Source organism: Bos indicus, chromosome 3, assembly GCF_029378745.1.
Source record: "Bos indicus isolate NIAB-ARS_2022 breed Sahiwal x Tharparkar chromosome 3, NIAB-ARS_B.indTharparkar_mat_pri_1.0, whole genome shotgun sequence".
Taxonomy (NCBI): Eukaryota; Metazoa; Chordata; class Mammalia; order Artiodactyla; family Bovidae; genus Bos; species Bos indicus.
The window spans coordinates 115,720,270-115,742,584 of record NC_091762.1 but is presented as its reverse complement, the minus strand read 5'-3'; the positions used below and the strand labels follow the sequence as shown (position 1 = coordinate 115,742,584).

The following is a 22,315-nucleotide window of genomic DNA, read 5'->3' as shown; positions in this document are numbered from 1 at the left end:
TTGTGTGTCTGTGTGTTGAGTGCATTTGTGTATGTGTGTGTGTGAGTGCGTTTGTGTGTCCATGTGTGTGAGTACACTTGTGTGTCTGTGTGTATGAGTGTATGCAGAACATGAAGTTACGGACTCCAGTAGTTTCTCTCAGGGCTGCTGAGTGACCATGCCTACAGTACACCCTGATTCTGCAGAGTCAACTGAAGAGGAAAACCACTCCCGCTGCACAAAGAAGACCGGTCCAAATGAAGACCAAGTCAAAGAACGAAGCTATAACACCCACTCCTCAGTCATGAAGAGTCAAATCAGGGTATCGAGGTACCCAGTGTGTAACTCAAGATTCCGCCTTCTACAGCTCCCATACGGGGTGCACCGAGCCCTTGGGAATTTCCTAAAGTAAATCTACCCTGAACATTCACTGGAAGGACTGACACTCAAGTTCCAATACTTTGGCCGCCTCATTGGAAAAGACCCTGATGCTGGGAAAGATTGAGGGCAGGAGGAGAAGGGGGCAACAGAGGATGAGACGGTTGGATGGCATCATTGACTCAATGGACATTCTACATATCAAGAATCTGAATTTGGAAGCAAAAAATCTTGACTTATGACAGTTTTTTCTCAAACGTATTAACATGTGCTTAACCAGTAGTTTCATAATAGGCAGCATCAAGCAATCATTCTGGCAGGAAAAAAATCCCATCCTTTCAAATCTCACTAGGCTTGGAGACTGATTGGAGGAGGAAATGGCAACCCACTCCAGTATCCTTGCCTGGAGAATCCCATGGACGGAGGAGCCTGGTCAGCTACAGTGTGCCAGTCCACAGAGTCGCAAAGAGTCAGACACAAATAAGCGACTGATGCTTGGAGACCGGTAACAGGGGGTACACAGCTGGAGAGAGGGCGAGGGGACAGGGGACAGTCCTCTGGGCACAGGCAGCAGAGGTCACCACACCCAGGCACGTGGACACACTCCCCACAAGGACTAAAGGCAGGCCAGTGGATGGCAGGAAGAACTCATTACTTCTTTTCCTACAGACGGAAATATCTCTAGCTAATTAAAGCTTTTTGCCGAGACGGAAACTCACCGACAAGAGATCTATCTCCCCAAGCTTGAGACGGCACCTGGATTAATTCAGGAATCTGAACCACCGAGGTCCCGTCCCTGAGGTCCTCCCCAGGCTACACGTGTGCTGGGCGGCCAGTGCCGTGAAACACGTCCAGCATTCTCCAACACGCTCCCATTAAACAGAAATTAGATGGAGACAAGGGAAGCCTACAAAATTGACTAGGAGTTCGGATGCTCTCAACGGCTAATGTGTCCGTTTTTCACCTGAAGTCCTCTCCAAATGCAGTTTTGCTATTAGGCAAAACTCAAAGAAAGGTAATCAATTCCAACGAAAAAAGCACTTATCCTGGGAGGACGGTGTGTGTGGCGCTTCAAACCCCCTGGCTGCCTGCCAGAACCCAGACAAGAGCCATCAATGTCTCTGACTAGGCGAGGAGCACAGGGGCCATGCATAATTGACTAGAAGATGGGCTAGAACGGTGGCCAATCAGCGGGTGATCAGAAACGCGTGGAATATTCAGCACCACTTGATTACATGGAGGCTTGTCCTTTCGCTCTCCTCACGAAATCTCTTCAAGGTCCAGAGTACTGTAATAAGATCATTACTGTCAAGCGGTACGGATCGCAGGCAATGAGTCTTCGGATAGGAACTCATACTTCACAAGCTCTCGCGGTCTGTCTCTCTCTCTTTTTTTTTTTTTTGTATTTTACTGCATGCAGAGGCGGCAAGGCGACGAGGTGGCAGATAATGATCACATCACCGCACGGCAACTAGAAAGGCACTTTTAAGAAGAAGCAGGGAGACATCAGCTGAAGAGAAACTAAAACATTTTCCCTCCTGCTTTTTTTTTTCCCCTCCTTTTAAAAAAATTAAATAGAATTAAACTGTGTGCGGCAGTGGCTTTCATGAACTCGGAGATAATGTCATTGAATTTAACCATTTGAGAGATGCTCTTGCGGCAGCAAAGCCCATTACCCCACAGACAAATGGCCAATTTTCTCCATGTCCCGAGTACAAAAGGAGGCTTGTTAGGTTGTGTGTGCATCTCAGGGGTGACGACTGAAGTTTTTCGCCGTACCTTCTTCTTTCATTGGCGGTTAACATCCTGGGCTTAATACCTGCGGCCCCGTCATGTGTCTGAGATGAGAAAGGGGTGGAGTTGAAAGGCAGGGGCGCATTAGCAAAGATTCCTAAATAAACACACCGAGTTCATCTCAAGCCACACCCGCTCGAGGGCGAGTGCCTGGAGATCAGACCCGCCAGCAAGATGAGACGGACATCTGATCAGACTTAGATCAGCCCAAGGCAGGGTTCCAATGAATGACGGGGAGCGAGATCAAAAGCTCCCCTCCTGCCTCCGACTGTCCTTAAACACGCTCACTCCCCAACTCCAAAAGCCCACAAAGGACATCGTCCTCATAATGAACTTAAAAGCTGGGCTGACTGCCTCTGAGTCAAACATCCTTAAGTCCAAAAAAAGTTACGTCATGTCCCTTGGACGTTCTCTAATCCTGTGTGTTCTAATTGTCTGCAAAGCAGCTGAGGTAGTGATCCTCAGCCTTCCTGGAATGTACACCCCCTGCCACAGACGCATGCAGCAAGAGCCATGTTGTCTGTGAAGAAGCCGTGTCATAACGGGGTCCCGAGAAAAGAGGCTGAGGTCAAAGCTAGTAAAGGAATCGCTGCTTCCAGGTTCTTTAAGGGCCTTGGTGGGGGTGGTGGGCACCCGGCTGCGATGGGGAGAAGCCTCTCCAGGAGCCTCAGGGCTGAGCCATGCCTGCAGAAGACTCCTCGTCACGCCTGAGCCACTGAGGGCCTGGCCAGGTGGACAGCACAGGTAGATGCAAGGCAGATCACGCAGACTTCTGAGTCCCAGAGGCCTGAGGCAGACCCCCAAGTCACACTCACCTGCCCGCCTCCGGCAAATCACTTCACATCACCCAACTGTAGTCCTCACTTGGGAAAACAGTAGATGACGCCACCTCCCCGTCTGACACTATGGGTTGTATGAAGGATGCAATGAAGTAACACCTGTTTAAGAGCAGTCACTGAACCACGGCTTCTTCCCTGGGGGCTTAGAGACCTATTCCAACAAGGGACCCAAGACCCTGGGGAGGCTGAGGGCAGTGAACACAGTGGGTGGTGATTTGTAGAGTGACTGGATCCAAGAATCCCACACACAGGAAGAGGTCACAGGCTTTATGAACTGAACGTCTGTGTCCTCCCAAAGTTCGTCTGCTGTTCATCACCCGCAATGTGACGACATCTGAAGATGATGGTGGGGCCCAAAGAACATGGTTAATGCCTTTCCAAGAAGGGGAGAGAGAGCGCTCTCTGTGCATCGAGGAAAGGCCATGGTGAGAAAGCTGACCCTGCAGGCCAGGAACCCAGTGGGCCTGCACCTTGATCTTGAACGATGCAGCCTCCAGAATGGAAAGGAATAACTTTCTGCTGTTTAAGCCACCTGGTCTGCAGTTCTGTTATGGCGGCTAAACCAGACTGAGACCCAAAGCATATGGAGTTTTTATTTGATATTTCCTGTTTGCCGAGTTGCTTTTACACAGACTGCATTTTGCATTTCGTCTCCATCCTTTTTGTTGGTATGTTTTATATCTTCAGGAAGAGGAATGAAGTCGCCTCTACACGTGAGATAAAACACAGCCTCGTTTCATTATTGTTAGGGCCGGGGGCACAGAGGCAGTGTACTCAGCTAGAACATCTGAGTACAAGCCTCCCGGGTGCCTTTATCTCCTGAAGTCGCCCGGACGCTTGTGTCTAATGTAGAGCATCTGCGGGTCTGGGGGCTGCATGAGGCAGAGACTGAAGAGATGTAGACATGCCATCATGTCTATCTTCTGAGCATGACGGCTTCCGTTTGCATCCCTTTGTGATAAAATACACGCGGAAGGCAAAAGGAGAAGAAGGACACAAGCCATCCGATGGCGAAGAACACACCAGTGGCCTGCGCTCGGCCTGCCCTTCCTGGACGTTGGTCTGAGCAGATCACGTCACACTCCTGATTTCATGGCTAATGAAACGCTCTCCAAAGACTCTGACAGCTCTACCATTATTCTGAGAACATCAAGAAGGTGAGAAATTATCTGAGGATCCCCTAAAAGTCAGTTTGACTTGGGAGGGGTCTCTCCACCCAGGCAGAAATCCAATTCAGGGCTCCTGAAGGACAACGCCCATGCTGGGTTCTGCTGATGGACACTGGAGGCTGTGAGAGGCTTGTGCAGAAAAAGGACTCCAAGCGTTAGGGTCAGTAAAAGGAGGGCTCTGCAGCAGACCTGTACACGTAGAAAGCAAGCTTGAGAACAGTCTGCATTTTTCAAAGGCGAGTCTGCTCGTCTGTATGGCAGGCAGTGGAGTGTGTCCTGCTGCACCAGGGGTGTCTGTGGCTGGAGCTCCAAGCCACCTGTGTGTGTGTGCTCAGCTGCTTCAGTCGTGTCTGACCCTTTGTGACCCCATGGAGACTGTAGCCCCACCAGGCTCCTCTCTCCGTGGGATTCTCCAGGCAAACTACCAGAGTGGGTTGCCATGCCCTCCTCCGGGGATCTTCCCGACCCAGGGATCGAACCCACGTCTCTCACGTCACCTGCACTGGCAGGCAGGCTCTTTACCACTGGCGCCACCTGGGACGCCCCCAAGCCGTCTTATACCAAGATTTCTCATGTGTTCACTTTTTGTGCTTTCCTCCCTTTTTTTTGAATAGCAGATATTTCATGCTGGTGCCTCCAGGACCCAAGGTGCTAGGCTGGGGTCCCTTGGGCTTCCTGCACAGGCTGCTCCGGTGGCCGCCGTTTGTTTACAGACCCGCTTTCTCCACTGGACAGTGGGCATTCTGAAGGCAGGGGCCACCTCAGTCACTCTTCCATCCAGTCCTAGGCATAGCTCTTGGCCTGCACTAGGTGATTAATGCACTTTCATGGAACTCAATCTAACGCTTTCGTTTGCGTGTACTTAAAAAAAAAAAAAGGACCAAAAAGTCCTTCTCTTGTTGTCGGCTCATCATGATGGGAATCGTCTGATCTGGCTTCTCCTGCTGTGATCAACTCATCTTTGTTTATTTCCGACCCGCAGCCTTCCACAAAGGATCTGTGAGCGCTGCCAGCTTGTGTGTGTTTGTGCTGGAAGGACTGAACCCTGCAGGATGGCTTTTGAGTCAACTGCGCCCCATCTAGGATGTCAATGTCTAGAGTAAACCCACATCTACTCAATTTTAGCAAGTTCATTCTTGTGGAAGCTGGAGTTACCACCTGAGAACTCTCTCAGGAAAAATGATCTGGTTTGTGGGGAGTAGGCAAGTCCATCAGGATATCCAGTGTTTCCTACCACGTCTGCCTCAAGGGCAAAGAACCCCAGCCATCCTGGCCCCCTCATCAAAGGTCCCGCGTTGTGGGGAAATCTTCTAGGAAGATGTTACAGTTCTCTTTATTTCACATTCACTCTAATTAACTACTCAGTTCAAAGATTCAGAGGCACTCCAACTAGTTTCCTAACAAGGAGGTTCCATGAAGGGGTCTTTACTGCTAGGAGGAAATACGGTTGATCGTGGAATTTTGATGGAGAGGATGGTGGAGACCTCTGACTGGCTTTCCTTCCACGGACGGCAGCTGCCAAGATTATAACACGGAGCAGACACACTGCTGCAGCGTTTACAAGGTAGGAGATCCAAGAGTGACCCATGATGGCGACGCCTGACGGCTTTCAGTCTTCTCTGATTTTCACCGCTGCTGCTGCTGAGTCGCTTCAGTCGTGTCTGACTCTGTGCGACCCCACAGACGGCAGCCCACCAGGCTCCCCCGTCCCTGGGATTCTCCAGGCAAGAACACTGGAGTGGGTTGCCATTTCCTTCTCCAATGCATGAAAGTGAAAAGTGAAAGTGAAGCCGCTCAGTCGTGTCTGACTCTTAGCGACCCCATGGACTGCAGCCTACCAGGCTCCTCCATCCATGGGATTTTCCAGGCAAGAGTACTGGAGTGGGGTGCCACTGCCTTCTCCGACTTCCCCCACTAACCACTTCCAAATAACACAAAATCCCATGAGAAAGGCCCCATAGTGGCAGGTTCTTGGTCATCATCATGTTTCTTGGCAGTCACGTGTCCTCCATTGCATGTAACATGGAGCAACCAGCGTGTTAACTGTGCCCACAGAGGAAAGGTCAGAGCATCATGGTGAAAAGACGCCTGAATAACAAAAGAAACAAACTGCCCTGCCAAATCCCCAAATGACCCAGCAATGCTCCCAACTGCCCGACACTCAGCATCACCCACTGGTCACGGATGAACCTGAGCCCCCACGCACCTGCAGCTGCTGCTTTTCTGTAAAAATGAGTATGTAGGGAAAAAAGTTGTACCATGCTCCTGCAGAATTCTTCATTTCCTCTCCAAGTGTCTTCCAAAATATCAACTAATTAAAAAAACTTTCTTCCTATGATGAAAGGACACTGATCAATTACAGCAACATCTGTTTTCTTGCGGGAAGGAGGAGAAGGGGACGACAGAGGAGGAGATGGGGACGACAGAGGAGAAGACGAGGACGACAGAGGAGGAGACGGTTGGATGGCATCACCGACTTGATGGACATGAGTGAGTAAACTCTGGGAGTTGTTGATGGACAAGAAGGCCTGGCGTGCTGCAGTATATGGGGTCACAAAGAATTGGACGTGACTGAGTGACTGAACTGAACTGACTGAAGTGAAAATGAAACTGTTTTGTGACTAATTCAATCACTACCACTGGGGTTTTAGGCTGCTGTAAATAATGACATTTAATCAAAGAGTGATGCCTTTTGTGGCATTTTATTAACTAAGATAACCATTGTGTATTACATTTGCAGAATCTAACATGAAGTTCTACCTGTTAGCTCTCCCTGACTTTTACAACTCACTGCTGGTTTATCTTTCTTCTGGACCACCTGTGCCCTTCTTACATATTCTGCCTGAAATCACAGGTATAGTCCCTGGGGCATATCTTATTAAAAAAATATATTTACTTATTTTCTTTTGTTGTGATGCACATCGAGCACACGAGCTCAGCAGCTGCAGTGAGTGGGCTTAGTACCTCCTCGGCATGTGGGACTCTGGTTCCTGGTTTCCTGACCAGGGATGGAACCGGCATCCCCTGTACTGGAAGGCGAACTCTCAACCACTGGACCACAAGGGAAGTCCCCTTGGTGTGTGTCTTATTCCCATATTAAGGCACTGAATGCCTTGGGGTGAGAGAGGAACTGATTTTTATTTGTCTTGTTTCCCACTGAGCCAAACACACAGAGCTTCTCTGTGCTTGTTGTATGGTATTTGATGAAAGAATAAAATGATTCACAACTTTAGGCTGTGCTTTGAAAGAACAGAGGAAGACTAAGTCTCATCTGACCTCTGCTAACTGGAGATAATGAAATTTGTAACCATGCTGGAGGCCTCACTTCGGATGGCTTAGTGGGTGCAGCTGCGATGCGCAATTCATTGTGATGTTTCCTCTACCGAGTAATATTTCAGTGTTCATCCACGATCAACCATACAATGGGTCTAAAAAGACTCAGAATGAACAACCAAGGGATGGAGATGAGAAGGATAAAATAAATTCCCTTCTGAGACCTTTAGAACAAAGCACCAAGAACCCAAGGGGACAAAAAAAAAATTAAAAAAGCAAACAAAAAGAAAACAGTAACAAAGAAACAAACAAAAACCCCAACAACAACAAGATTTCTGAGTCCTCTCTTGTATAATAAGATTGGGTAAATCCAGACTGGTCCCGCATTTTTAAAGAAACATCTTTTCTCTACCACCTCTGAATTTGATGATCCATATAAAAGTCAGGGTCTTTACATGGAATCTGAGAAATATCAAGGAAGCCACTCTGCCTGCCCCACTCCTAGATTTAAAAGCCGCTCCACACACCTCAAAGACTTGCTTTTTGCCTGGTGGAAAGAGCTTGAGGCAGAGAATCAAGAGACAGTTCTGTCACCTACCAGCAACCTGACCCTGGACAAGAAAGCCACTTAACCTCTCTCTACTTCTGCCTTTTCACTGGGGAAACAGGGAAATTAACGCCTGATGCAAACTTGCATGAATGTTATAAAACTAACGAGAACTACCCGATTCGGGACCCGGAACCGGGACTGCAGAGATGACTGGCACAGTTTCAGCCATGATAACCTCTCTCCTGGACCCTGGATAAGAAGAATACCCAGAACGGATGGCAACTCAAAGGCAACGGCAAAAGATGGCAAGTCATTAATGATCTGCAAAATCCCCACTGCCCACGGGATATCCAGGCACACGCCCTTCAACTTGACTCTGGCCATGAGCCCAGGGCCCCTGGGGCTCGCATCCTTCCATAACCTAGGTTTTACTACGGTGGCCCAACCAGTGCTGAACTTGCCGTAGGGGGACCTGGAACCTTGCCTCTCGGGGCAGCCCCGGCTCGGACAAAGTTTTCCTTTTAATATCTGAACCAAAATCCGCTTCCTTGAAGGTTCCACCCACTAGTCCCAGTGATCTCCGTCAGGGCCACCCAGGACGCGCTGGGACCGTCTTTCCATGGCTTGAACACAGTTAGGACGCCCTCATGCCCCTCGTGCTGGCTCACCGCTCTCCTTCCCCACATCTGAGTTTATGTTTCTTTTTTTAAAAAAACTTTTATATTGGGGTACAGCCAATTCACAGCATTGTGACAGTTTCAGGTGGACAGCAGGGCAGCTCAGCCATACATTATACATACACACATATCCATTCTCCCCAAAGCTCCTCTCCCATCCAGGCTGCCACATAACATGGAGCAAAGTTCCCTAAACAGTCGGTCCCTGGAGTTATCCGTCTTAAATAAAGCAGTGTGTACAAGTCCATCCCAAACTCCCTAACTATGAATTCACTTTGGTTGGTCTGTAATCACTGTAGAGTTTAGCCCCCAGATCTGAACCTACCCATTTTCTTAAATATAACTAATAATTCTGAGCAAGTCAAATTCAATTTAAAATCGAGACTATCGCTGATATTTTAATCCCATTGTTCCCGATGGTCTATTAAATAAGAATACAAGTAGTATTCATGATGCAAAAGATTATTTTTTTTTTAAAGCTAAATGCCGCCTTCACGTTTTTCGTGGGAAGCCTGGAGGCTGCTGGTTTCTGAGAAGCTTACCCTCAAAGTTATACTCAGCAGTGAAGTGCCCCATTGCTGACATTCTTCACGAATGGTCTAGTTTTCCCTGGTAAAGACATCACAAAAGTGTTTTTATCATTACAAATGGGGCCACGGAACTGGGAAATGCTCACATATTTTTAGAGAGTGCGTGTATGGAAAGAACAGACCCACATCTGCAGGAGCCTCCAGATAGGCAGGTGGGGGGCCTGATACCGGTGATGCAGAGGGTGTAGGGTACATGCACAAGGTCCTCCCATGGTCAGCACCACGGCGGCCAGCTCTCACCCGCCCAAAGACACAGCTCAGCTCTCAGTGCTGGGAACACCCAGACACACCCCCGCCTTTCCAAGGCACTTCTGCCTTAGACGACACGTGAGGCCACCCCCACTAGCTCACACCTCGCAGTTCTTCCACACTCAGCCCCTCCCAACCCCAGAGGGGCTGGACTACTCTGTGGTATTGACTCTCTCTATGGGCTTCTCAGGTGGTACAGTGGGAAGGAATCCACCTGCAGAGGCCAGAGATGCAAGTTCAATCCCTGGGTCGGCAAGATCCCCTGGAGGAGGGCATGGCAACCCACTCCAGTATTCTTGACAGGAGAATTCCACGGAGCCTGGCAGGCTGCAGTCCGTGGGGTCATAGAGTTGGACACCCCTGAGCGACTGAGCACGTATGAGGGCTGGGTTATATTTGAACCCAGCGACCACGCTGGAACTCAAAATATTCATGAAGGAACTCTTTGGTCACAGTTGCTACTCCCGTAATTTATGAGATTCAATCCATTCATTTTAAGTTGTAAATACAGGAAGATGACCACTGTTCTGGTTAATTTAGGTTACACCGTTTTCAACTATCCTGTGTAGACCTGTTCTTCTGCAGGAAAGAACCTCTGCAATCGAGTCTGATGAGGGCCAGGGCAGCGAGGAAGTCAGGGAAGGAAGATCGTTACGGCACCAAGGGTCCCCACATGGACAGAGAGTTTCTGGAATTTCAGGCAACGTTAAGTGTTTGATGAAGGCACACTTTCAGTCTTTACTTTCTGAACAAAGACACCGCAAAGGTAAGAAATGCCCAGTGACAGAAACTTGGTGCTCAGCTGAGAGCCTAGGCAGAGTGGGGATCCCTTACGGGCTTGGTGGGGGACGGTTCAGACGTGCACACGTGGCGCTCCGACCCCTCCCTCAGCAGGGCTCAGGCCAGGCCCTTGGGGGGCCACAGGGGACAGAGACTTCCGGTCTACTGCACTGATGTTAGATCAGGGCCCAGAGGTGCCCAGGGGTGTGTAAGAGGCACTGGGAAAGGCACTAGCGCTCATGGCCTCTGCTAGCTCGTCCCCGCCTGCCCTCCACCGCCCTTGGAGGCAGGCCTGGGTGGCAGCGTCAGTAGCTCTGACGTCTTTGGTGTCTCACTGGGTTTGGTCAAGGAGGTGGCGGCAGGGGACCAAGGGCAACCGGGACAGGGAGGCCAGGGGCTTCTCTGGGGCTCCTCATCCTCCGGGTCACCAGGTGGCATGTGTCCTTCTGTTGAAGGACACATCCCCGGATGGAGGTCTTCCCCGGACGCCTCCCTCTGGGTCTTATAACCAGCTCCTCCTTTCCCTGTTACCCCCTGGGGGCCCACACCACACCTACAGCTCTTCCCACACCCTGCCCACGCTTCTACAGACAGTCCCTGTGGAAAATTCCCATCAATGACCCAGCCGAGGGCGCCATGTTCTCCCTGGAACATGGAGTGAGATAGCTGACTCTCAGTGGAACTGAAAGTTTCTTATTCTCTATAGATTTGAGTCTAGTCATCTGATCCAACAGGGAGTCTCAAAACCTACATGATTCATCCACTTCATGGACATCATCTAGAGAACTTTTTACTATCTGCAGTTGCAACTGCTCAGCATGAGGTCAAGCCAAAGAGAATATACTAGCAATAACAAGTCACAATGCTTTGCAGGAAAGAGAAATATAAATATTTTTAATAATTAAAATTAAACAATCCTCTAAAAATATACACCTAGCTTTCATTTTAAGAAGGCTTCTCTTTGATGGTTCCCACAATACACTTTGATTAATAGTTATTAAGAAAATTTTAAAAATTGTGCATCATTGTGAATCTAAAATTATTTCAATTGAACAATGCATTCTGACTTCAAAGATGTTAAAATGTGAAAAAATAATAATAATAATATGCCTTGGATATAGCCTGTCTCCCCAAAATGACTCATTTACAGTTGGGAAGGTAACTTTTCCTAGGGAAAAATGATCCGTTTTCTTTTTACAGAGAACTGGTCTTATTTTCTAGTGGAAAGATGTCATGGATATGGCATCATAGGGATGGTCTTCTTAACTACAAAGCGAGGCACGGTGTCCTTTCTAGTCATTAGCACTGAACCTCTGAACACAGATCAACCGACACCCATCAAACATGCCCGAGATGCTGTTGTGATTTCTAATTTGGGTGCTTCTGAATCTGCCTTTCTGTTGGCATCACCACCTCGGCAGGAAGGCCCTTAATGAAAGGGTCTGTGGATGGCTTGGGGCTGAGGACCTGACTCAGCCTCGACACAGGCTATCGCTCAGAGCCCACAGTCCCACCCCAGTAACGCAGGAAGCGGAAGATGGAAGCATTCCAGGCATCCGACAAGCCTCCTGTCACTTCTCGAACTTTCTGCGAACCCACTGGATGACAAAGATGCTGATTTGAACCGGCAGCCCAATTAAACGCGCAACTGCTACTAATTTACTTTCAGGCTGTATCTTATTCACACAGTGTTCACTGCGCCAGGAGGTGGGTGGAATGATTAGAAGGGATGAAATGTGTGTAATGAAGTGATAGGTGGACTTGATAATCAGCTTCTACCAAGTGGTACCTTTTTAACAAAAGTCATTCGTTGGAACACGTGGCAAGCACAGTGGACGTTTATCTGTGAAATGGGCCTGAGCCCTTCCCCTGAGGCAGATCCTACTCTTCCCCGGGGCCCGTGGGGCACCTGCTCCCCACCTGGCCGGTGGCCACGCATCTTCTCGACTTTACCCCAGTCCTCTTGTAGGGGGTAGGTGTGTGGCCACCCATTTGTGGCTGGGGGCTTTCTGCTGAAGTTTTTGGAAGGCGTTGCATCAATGCTCAGCATCTGTGGGTGATTTATTTTCCAGTGGGAAGGCCAGTGGTGTCTGAGTGGGTGCTTTGATTCACAATCATTATTTTTCACCACTGCTGATGTAACAGAATCATCCTCATTTATCATAACAGGAGAAAATCCGTTTTTATGGGCTAAACTTGTTAGCAGGAAGCTATGGGAGGCAAAATGGTAAGACTGGCACTGAAAAAGGGCTTCTAGACTCTTTCCTGGCACCGTGAGAGCTCCAGCAAGCTCCCTGACACTCTGAACCTCGGTCTCCTCATTATAAATGAAAATGCTACGGACTCACAGAATTACGGTAAACGACACAGCGCTTGTACTGTAAACTCTGCTCCTGCCTTGCTAACAAATGCATCATGGGCGGCTTATCTCATTTAAGCTTATCTCCAGATATTAGGAAGGAACAGGCACTTTCTTTCACACTCAAACCTGCAGTTTGAACAGTCAAAAGAGTATCTCCGAAAAAGTGCAGCAGAGATAGAGAAAGAAAAGGACGTAAGTTACAAAGGTTGTTTCTGGCACACGTGGAATCCTTGCTGAAACCAGGCTCCTTTACTCTCACTGGTCTCACCAATCATTATTCATGTTACACGACAGTGTCCTCACATTTGAACTTTCCTTTGCAGTATCTCTTTAACTTGTTTATTACAATGTATTGATTTCACCTCCTACCATGCCCCTGTGTGCATGTCCACCTCCACTCGCACACCAAGGAATAAAAAAAAAGTAACTCCATCAGAAGGAGCCACTTCTGAAAGATCATGTGGGCCCAGCCCTGAGCATAAAACCTGACTTCAACAAGTCAGAGGAGAACCAAGACAGACGGTGCCCACAGAAATACTAATGCAGCTCACAAAACAACAAGAGCGATGGGCATTAATAGAGGGGGCGGTTATCATCAGCCGAAGCTGGAAGCCAGGGTCGGAGCGGCTGTCTTAACTCGAGCTGAGTCTAGCGGGGATCAGGGGAGACTCCTACATCAGGAGGCTGGTCTTTTTTGGACGAAGACAACGGGGCACAGCTCGGCTGGAGTGGACACCCGAACCCAGCTCGCTGAGGTCGGGCAAGACCAAACAACCTGCCCGGATGACTGGGGGGCTGGGCCACCAGTGTCACCATGGACCCAGCGGCAGCTGTTAGGAGGTAAGACAGCTGATGTGGTTGGGCAGTCTGGAGGATCAATGGGGAGAGAGAGGGCCCCCAGCACCGCCTCGTAAATAGAAAGCACACGCAGTGACCTGCATCCCCGAGCATTTGTGGTTCGGAGGGTAAACGATGCTACGAATGAGAGGAGTGAGAATCACTTTTCAGAAACGTGAACTCTGCCCCCGAAAGTCTTTGGAAGGTGGGGTGGGGGGGCGCCTTACCGTCAGCGGTGCCGGAGAGGCCGTCGGCTTTGAAGTTGCTCGTGCTTTTCTTCCTTCGATGCTTCTTTCTGTTGGCGTGAGGGGAGGGGGGCGGGTCGAGCTTGGGGCTGGCGGTGCTGGAAATGCTGGGGCTCGAGCACAGGGGGTCACCCAGCCCCGTGTCTGCCGCCGGACCGGAAAAGGAAAAGAGCGCAGAGGTCAGCACGGAGAAACCAGACTCTGCCAAGGACCACAGCAACGTTCCTCCAGTTACCAAGCCCCAGAAACAGTCTCCGAACCGGGGGCTCAGAGGTCAGGGCGCCCCGTGCCCGAACATGCCACCTGCCATTCCAAAGCAGGAGCCCCTTTCGGAATCTTCTTTTTGCTCAGGAGAATTGAAAGTCCTCCTTTTTTTTTTTTTTTTTTTTTTTAAGACCAGTGCTTCTCCAACTTTATTACTTAAAAAATTTTTTTATTGGAGTAGAGTTGATTTGAATGTTGCTTTAGCTCCAGGTGTGCAGGAAAGTGCGTCAGTGATACATACACATACGCCCACTCTTTTTTTAAGATTCTTTTCCCATATAGGTCACTACAGTCTGTTGAGCAGAGCTTCCTGTGCGACACAGTGGGTTCTTCTTAGTTACTATTTTATATATAGTCATGTGCGTATGTCAGCCCCAACCCGTTCTCCTTTCCCCCGGTCACCATAAGTTCGGAAGATTCTACATATGAGTGATACCATATCATATTCATCTTTATCTGATTTATAAAGTTCTCTCTTTTGCATGTTTGGAGTTCTGGAAAAGGAAAGTGGCGGTGGGGGGGGGTTTACTTGTTTATTTTTCTCTTCTCACAAATAATCTATTAGGAATGAAAGACATGCTCAGGAATACATAGCAGAGTGTCATCTTAAGTGGGGTTGAGCCGTGTGTGTGCTTACGCACAAGATACAGGTATGTCTGATTCTCTGTCTCCTTCCCTCAAGACGTCGTAGGACCAGACGTCAGCTGATCACTCGTGAGACGCCGCAGGCCGCCTCCCTGTGTCACCAATGTCCAGCAACAGTGCTTAGAAGCCCAAGGCAGACCCGGCAATTTTTGATTCGCTGAACCTACTTAACAAAATGTTAAAACCAGTGCACCGGAAGTGAAACTCTCAACTAATGATGTCTAACTTTATCAGAGAGAAGAACACAACACCCTTAAAAGACCTGAAATGAACATGCAATTCAGCAGAATAAACAAGTTCACTGAGAAAGGGATGAAGGAACACCATCCAGATACCTCCAAGCTCCTAACAATTCATCATTTCATGACACAGCATCTTTGTTAACTCAAAAGACAGAACCTTCTGTGTGATGAATTAATAAACATTCATTCATTCAACGAATGTTCTTTTGAGCACTTACTGTTCTTTTGAGTCACTTTTCTAGATGTCTGGGATGCACCACTGAGAATAACAAAGGTCCCTGTCTGAGTGGCATTGAGACAGCCGCGGGGTCACAGCCCAGACTTCGTCACAAGGTGGTGAAAGGGGAAAGCAGCCCATGGAGAGTGGACATTACAGAGGTGGTGGAGGGGTGGGGTGGGTACAGAGAGGGTCTTGATGAGAAGGCAACACGTGGGCCAACGATTAAAGATGGTGAAGACATGAGAACTCACGTGCATACCTTGGGGAGGAGGAAATCACCTGAACCTGGCCCTAAGACCAGGTGTGCATGCTGGCGGTGTCCCAGAAACACAGAGGGGAGACTGGCCAGGGCCAGTGAGGGCGGGAGACTCAGACAGGGTGTCATCAGAGAGGAAGGGGCCCAGACACTGTCTAGGACCCGGCTCTTACTCTGGGGAGCCGCTGCAGGGTTTTGAACAGAAGGATGACCTGATTTTGAATATAAAGATACTTGAGGGTCTCCCTGGTGCCCCAGTGGTAAAGACTCCTCCTGCCAGTGCAGGGGAGACAGGCTCGATTCCTGATCTGGGGAGACCCCACCTGCCACAGGGACAACGAAGCCCGTGGGCTGTAACCGATGAGCCTGTGCTCTAGGGCCTGGGAGCCACAGCCGCTGAAGCCCATGGGCCATAACCGACGAGTCTGTGCTCCAAGGCCCGGGAGCCACAGCTACACGAAGCCCGTGGGCCGTAACCGATGAGTCTGTGCTCCAGGGCCTGGGAGCCACAGCCGCTGAAGCCCATGGGCCGTAACCAATGAGCCTGTGCTCCAGGGCCTGGGAGCCACAGCTGCTGAAGCCCATGTGCCGTAACCGATGAGCCTGTGCTCTAGGGCTGGGAGCCACAGCTGCTGAAGCCCACATGCCGAGAGCTTGTGCTTCAGAACAAGAGAAGCCACTGCAGTGAGAAACCAAGCGTGGCGACTAGAGCCGCGCCCTACTCGCCACAGCTAGAGAAAAGCCTCTGCAGCAACGAAGACCCAGCACAGCCAAAAACAAATAAGCAAACAACATTTTTATAAAGAGATACTGGAAATATGAATTTAAAATACTTTTATTTTATGAACCCCTGGAACATTTTAGCATGTATTAAGAAATATAAAAAAACAAAAAACAACTTTGTATCTTTTAAGCTCTACACCCAGCTCCAGGAATGTCCTAGGAAGCAACTTCCTGACGTCCTAAGGCCAGCAGTGCCTTTCCCATCCCTGCTCAGTCAGGAGGGTCAACCTTCTTCCCATCCCCTGTGGAGCCAAGGCCTCTGGGAGCCTGTCCTGGGAAGGGTATAAGAGTCAACCCACGGCTCCTTCCTGCAGGAGAACCTGCCTCCAGGAGACTGGGTCTCTAGGTTGACTCTTTATCCACATGGTCATTTCTTCTTCATTTTCTCTCCAAGTTGCTGCCTGCTCTCCACCAAAGGCACACTCACCCTGGGTCTGACTCCTCCCCTATAGACTCCCCTCCCCTCCAGGTCCAGGGAGTATGGCTAACTGCCGGAGGGCTCCTCTCTCGCTAGCTTTTCACCTTTTCAATGGTCCCAGTTTTCTATAATATAAATCTTTTAAAAATAGCATTTCTAATACACATGCATTTTGAAAATACTAGATCCCACTGTAAATAAAATACCCCACTGTACGTAAGACTGTACATAGATATCACAGGGAAAAAAAAAAGGTTAGTCTAGTTAATGTTGTTGTTTAGTCGCTAAGTCATGTCCGACTCTTTGTGACCCCATGGCCTGAAGCCCACCAGGCCCGTGTCCATGGGATTTCCCAGGCAAGAACACTGGAGTGGGTTGCCATTTCCTCCTCCAGGGGATCTTCCTGACCCAGGGATTGGGCCCTCACCTCTTGAATTGGCAGGTGGATTCTTTACCACTGAGCCACCCGGGAAGCCCCCAGTCTAGTTAATACCTGTGCACAATTTCAGACAGTTCGGAAGCTGCCTGATACTGCGGAAGTATCCAGGGACCCCAGGGTCACTAGCTAATCCTAAAGCAATCCTTTGACATGTTAGTCAGTGCTCAAGCCTTATGATGACTATATTTGTCATTTCAAATATTTTCTGCCCAGGTTTCAAAAGTCTTCATGCTCTGATCATATCCTCTTTGACTGTGAAGTGTTAAGAACCCACCGTGTGCCAGGCTGGGTGACAGGGCATGGGGAAACTGCCCTCTAGTCATGGAGGCAGATGGGGGTGCAGGCCAAGACCGCTGCCCTCTGCTGCAGCAGGGCTGCTGTTTTATTACTTCCCTCTGTCCCTTGGCACCACAGTTCGAAAGCATCAATTCTTTGGCACTCAGCCTTCTTTACGGTCCAACTCTCATATCCATACATGTCTGGACTAGAGGGTGAAAACCCCTGTCCCCATGGACTTGACTTTTAATGACTGAGAAGATGCCTGTCTGGCCTCTTGCTTGATACACCCAGGAAAGACTATATCTCCTGGGCAATAGAGTTTGAAGAGGGGGAATCAGATCTATGGCAGAAACACCAAGATTCCCTGGAGAAGGAAATGGCAACCCACTCCAGTACTCTTGCCTAGAAAATTCCATGGATGGAGGAGCCTGGTGGGCTACAGTCCCTAGGGTCGCAAAGAGTGAGACACGACTGAGTGTCTTCACTCACTTTAATCCTATGTAAACAGAAGTGCCACCCACACGCAGAGAGAAGTAAGGTGGGGAACCATCCTCACATCCACAGTCACCGAGGCAGGCTGGCTCCGTGGCCTCCCTCGAGGAACACGAATGTGGCTCCAGGAGGAGCCGCCAGGACCCAGAGCGTGAGTGACAGAGAAAAAGGAACCACGGAGCCAGGGAAGGGGCCAGGAGCGGGTTTGGCGTGGGGAGGGTGAAGGGCAGAACGAAAACACACGGGTCCTGATCTGGGCCCCGCAGGAAGGGAGGGAGGCAGGAGGTGAGCTTTCAGAATAACTCAGGGCTGTCAGCTAGTAATAGAAACAATGATCACAATGACGAAACCAGAAAGCAGGACCAGCTGTTTGTGAGCCCAGGAATCCCGTCTCAGACAAGGAGGGGCAAGGATAAAGGAAGTGATGTGTACCCGTTGCTTGGAAACCGAGAAGCATTTCCCATCTACCATCTGGCTTGCTGCTCATAGGACCAAGATCCGGTCAAGAGCACCACTGCTGAAGTCTAGAGACTGCAGGCGACACTGGAGCCCCGTCTCTTCTCCCTGCCCAGGTCAATGCCTCAATGCTGGCCCAAGCCCTGCACACGTGATCCCAAGTCTCTCGCTGGAGGAAGGACAGATAACCACGATGTGGCCGGGCGTCCACAGTGGGTGGGCTAAGCGGGAGTCAGGCACCGAAGTCCCTGGGAAAACCAGGTGCTCCAGGCTGGGGTCCGTGGGGGCAGGAACAGCTCCGGGGTGGACTGCTGGGCAAAGCCAAGCAGCTGCCCAGGAATGAAGGGTCCTGCCAGGAACTGTGTGTTGGGGCCAGGTGGGCTGGCTGCAGCAGCAGGAGCACCCACCAGGCGAGGGGCTGGCGTCTGTGGCCCCAAGGATGGGGTTGGGGTAGCGAGTCGCAACAGAGGCCGAGCAGGGGCAGGCTGGGTGGTGGTTAGGGAGGCCTGGAGCAGAGAGGGTCACCGGCAGCCCTGACCATTCTCCAGGCTGGGTGCCACGTCAAGGATGCTCTGGTTTCTAGTGACCTGGGTTCCGTGTCTGGGTGCTGGTATCTGAATGCCCGGCTCCTAGATCCTGAGAACTCCCTTTCAAGAGGAGGTGTTTAAACAGTCCCCTGGTTTAAAATACGACCCATCAAAACACACTGGGCTTCTGTGCTGTGCTTTTCCATCTCTGATGACTCCTCTTGTCTGACAAAGTATCCCTCAACCTGAAAAGCCTCTGACAGCCCAACCCCAGACCCTGAAAACGCACCCGCAGAACACAGTCCGCTCCTCCTGAGAACAAACAACGCATCTTGTTTTGTATCAGTTAGTGGACACCGGACAGGTGGCCCCGTCGATGGCCTTAAACGTGAGAGGGGGCGAAGCAGAGGGCAGAAGAGGGGAGACGGGGAGAGAAGAAAGCCACAGCAAATTAGAAAGGGGAGCACCTCATTACGCCCCCTCTCACCCGGCTTTGAAGGAGGGACCCGGAGCCCCTGAGATGCGGCGCTGAGTCGGGATGGGCCGGTCCTCCGCCATCCCGCGCGCTCAATGCTAGCCATTAGTTCTTCCCAATCGGGCATCAATGTTCAACCCACACCCCAAAAAATACATAATACGAGCAATAATGATAACAATCTGCAGGCTCTCGAGCTTCAGTACGTGAAGTATGAGTCAAAGAAGCAGTTTAACTTTTCACTCGGAGAGCTGACAAGCATGACTAGAGGAGGAATAAAATAACATTCCGTCCGCATAAATATCAAGCAGCCTGCTCGAGACTGATGGGCCAGGAATGTATTCTTAGCCATCATTCCGGCAGACAGGCCCAAGGACACTCATAACTTATTTTACAATCATTTAGTTTCAGCTCAAGTGGAAAACGTGACAACTTATCTCTGCTGACAAGATGCCATATCGAACCTTACAATTAACTCTCCTCCGATTATCTGCCCAGCCGATCATTAGCTGGGCCATTTTCGATGAACTGTTGCGGGGAGCGTGCCTCGGTGATGGCCGTCGGTGCCAGGTGTGAGGATGGGTTTTTGACATCTCCGGCAGCTATTCAAATAGACCGGGCTCCGTGCCCCCGACTCCCAAGGCCCTGCTTCTCCCAAGGGGTCTCCCAGTGTGTGTGCCGGGCAGGGGGAGTCCTGCGCCGTGCTGCGTGGGAGCTGAGCGTCCCCGTGACCGTTAGCACTGCAACAAAACCTGTATTACTACGGCCAGTGCTCCTCCAGCAGACGTGTGCTCCTCACCCCCGAGTCTATTTCAGGGAGCCAGGGGCTCTGGAGGGACACCTCCCACCACTCCTCCTTACTGGGCTTGACCTGTAGAGGGGACACCAAGAATTCCCTGCAGGACTCCCCCGCCCTGCCCCATGCACGCTGTCTGGGGGTGCTGCTGATGGTCCTGAGAGCAGGCTGACTTAATTTCCTAGTGTTGAAGAAAGAGGGCTTCCTCAGTGGCTCAGCGGTAAAGACTCCATCTGCCAATGCAGGAGACACGGGTTCCATCCCTAGATGGGGGAAGATTCCCCGGAGAAGGAAACGGCTACCCGCTCCGGTATTTATTCTTGCCTGGAGAAATCCAGCGGATGGAGCAGCCTGGCGGGCTACAGACCATGGGGTTGCAAAGAGTCGGACATGACTGAGTGATGGAACGATGGGGAATGCTTTAAAAGGCATGCTCACAAGCCTGGAGGGCGTCCCTGATGGCTCTGCGGTAAAGAATCCTGCCAGCGCAAGGAGACATGGGTTCAATCCCTGGTCCAGAAAGACTCTGTGCGTTGAGCTGAAGGGAAGTCACAACAGCAGGGCTCCAGAGCCCGGGAGCCCGGCTGAGCCGACCTTCCACAGACACTGAAGCCTGAGTACTCTAGAGCCCGTGTTCCACGAGAGAAGCCGCTGCAGTGAGCCAAGCACCACAATTACGGAGCAGCCCCTTGCTGCAACTAGAGAAAAGCCCATGCAGCAATGAAGGCCCAGGACGGCCAAAGAACCGTAAATAAATAAAACTATAAAACAGAAGCCTGAATGTCTATTAAAAAAATTAAAAAAGGGAAAGGACCGTGAATGCATATTAGCTGTTCTTTCTCACTCTCAAATAGAGCCTACCTTGCTCATTTGACAGGATTAGGAACCACATAGAACTAAAAAAATCTTCGTGTTTTGGTATTACGAGAATTCAAAATGATCAAAGACAGCTATTTGTCGGGGACGGGTGGTGGTGGTGGGGGAGATCACTGGAGAGCTGAAACCTTTCAAACACTCAAGATGAAGCCATCACAGGAGCCGGTCCATTAAAACCCATTTCCTTCAAGACAAAAGCCGACGGTATAAAGCCAATTTGGACCTTCACGAAGGGCTCTGCTCTCCCTGGAGCTCAGAGAGACGTGTGGGCCGGTAAATAAAGAACCAGGCCACCTCTGCCATCCAAGGAAATCACAACATCCCGGGCCTCTGTTAAAAGGTTGAGTGTGAAGTGAAGTTCAAAACCTCGCCCCTTCTCACAGTCCTTTTGACGGGAGCTTTCAACAGGAGGAGGTTTACTTGAATCCCCATCTCTGAAGATGTTTCAGAGCCCGGCACATTGTCCGGCTCCCTTTGCGGCTGGCGGCGCGCACACAGAGGGTACACGGTGTCAGAAGAAGGGGCAGCGGGGACACGGTGGGGGGCCCGGGAAGATGACAGGTGCTGGGGAAAAGGGACCGACAACACAGCGTTCGACGGACTCACAGAAGTGGGAGGAAAGGAAGACAATAGTGGGGGCCGGGGTGAAGGCAGAAGACGGGGAGAGGGGTGTCCTACCCGGGCTGACTTCCGTTCCGCCCCGAGGTCTCGGGCGAGGAAGCCAGACCGGTCGGGGTGGGTCTTCGTTTACTGGAAGCCCTTCCTTACTGACCTATGTTTCCAGAACAGCCTTCAAAATCCCCCAGAAATTCTGATCGCTAATTAGGGTGCGGGGTTTCGTTCTGAGGCAATGAAAATGTTCTAGGCCTGTGCGATGGTTGCCCCTATCCATGAATATACTAAAAGTACTGAACTGTCAGTGATAAATGGGTGAATTATATGTGCTCTGAGTGTTAATCTCAATAAAGCTATTTTCAAGCAAAAGGAAAAAAAAAGGCAGCGATGGGTGGGGAGCTGGGGTCATTGTATTAAATGGGCTTCCATGGTGGCTCAGTGGTAAAGAACCTGCCTGCCAGTGTAGGAGACATGGGTTCGATCCCTGGGTCGGGAAGATCCACTGGCAAAGGAAATGACAACCTGCTCCAGTACTCTTGCCTGGGAAATCCCACGGACAGAGGAGCCTGGCGGGCTACAGTCTGTGGGGTCACAAAAGGGTCGGATACGACTGAGTGACTGAACAAAAAACTGTATTCAGAGATCAAAGCCACGGAATGAGGGAGACAAAAGAAGGTGGTGCGGCAGGCTAGAAAGACTGCAGGCTCGGGGTCAGAGCAGGTGGTCCAAGGGGCCTGGGGACATTCAGGAACCTTAGCTAAGCCAGTCACAAGCCTCAGGCCACACCATCGAGTGCAGGGATTTACGTGG

The 22,315-nt window shown here is 50.3% G+C and overlaps 1 protein-coding gene across 7 annotated transcripts in view; it reads right to left on the bottom strand.

The window, feature by feature from the left end:
• The window catches only part of AGAP1 (ArfGAP with GTPase domain, ankyrin repeat and PH domain 1), a 562,160-nt gene that overhangs the window by 107,041 nt on the left and 432,804 nt on the right, over positions 1 to 22,315 (bottom strand). For 6 of the 7 annotated variants that reach the window (XM_070780389.1, XM_070780391.1, XM_070780390.1 and 3 more), the window contains one exon: positions 13,705 to 13,866. The exons of the other annotated variant lie outside the window; for it this stretch is intronic. In XM_070780389.1, coding sequence (XP_070636490.1) covers positions 13,705 to 13,866 — 162 coding nt within the window. The remainder of the gene's footprint in view (positions 1 to 13,704; positions 13,867 to 22,315) is intronic. 7 annotated transcript variants of the gene reach the window in all.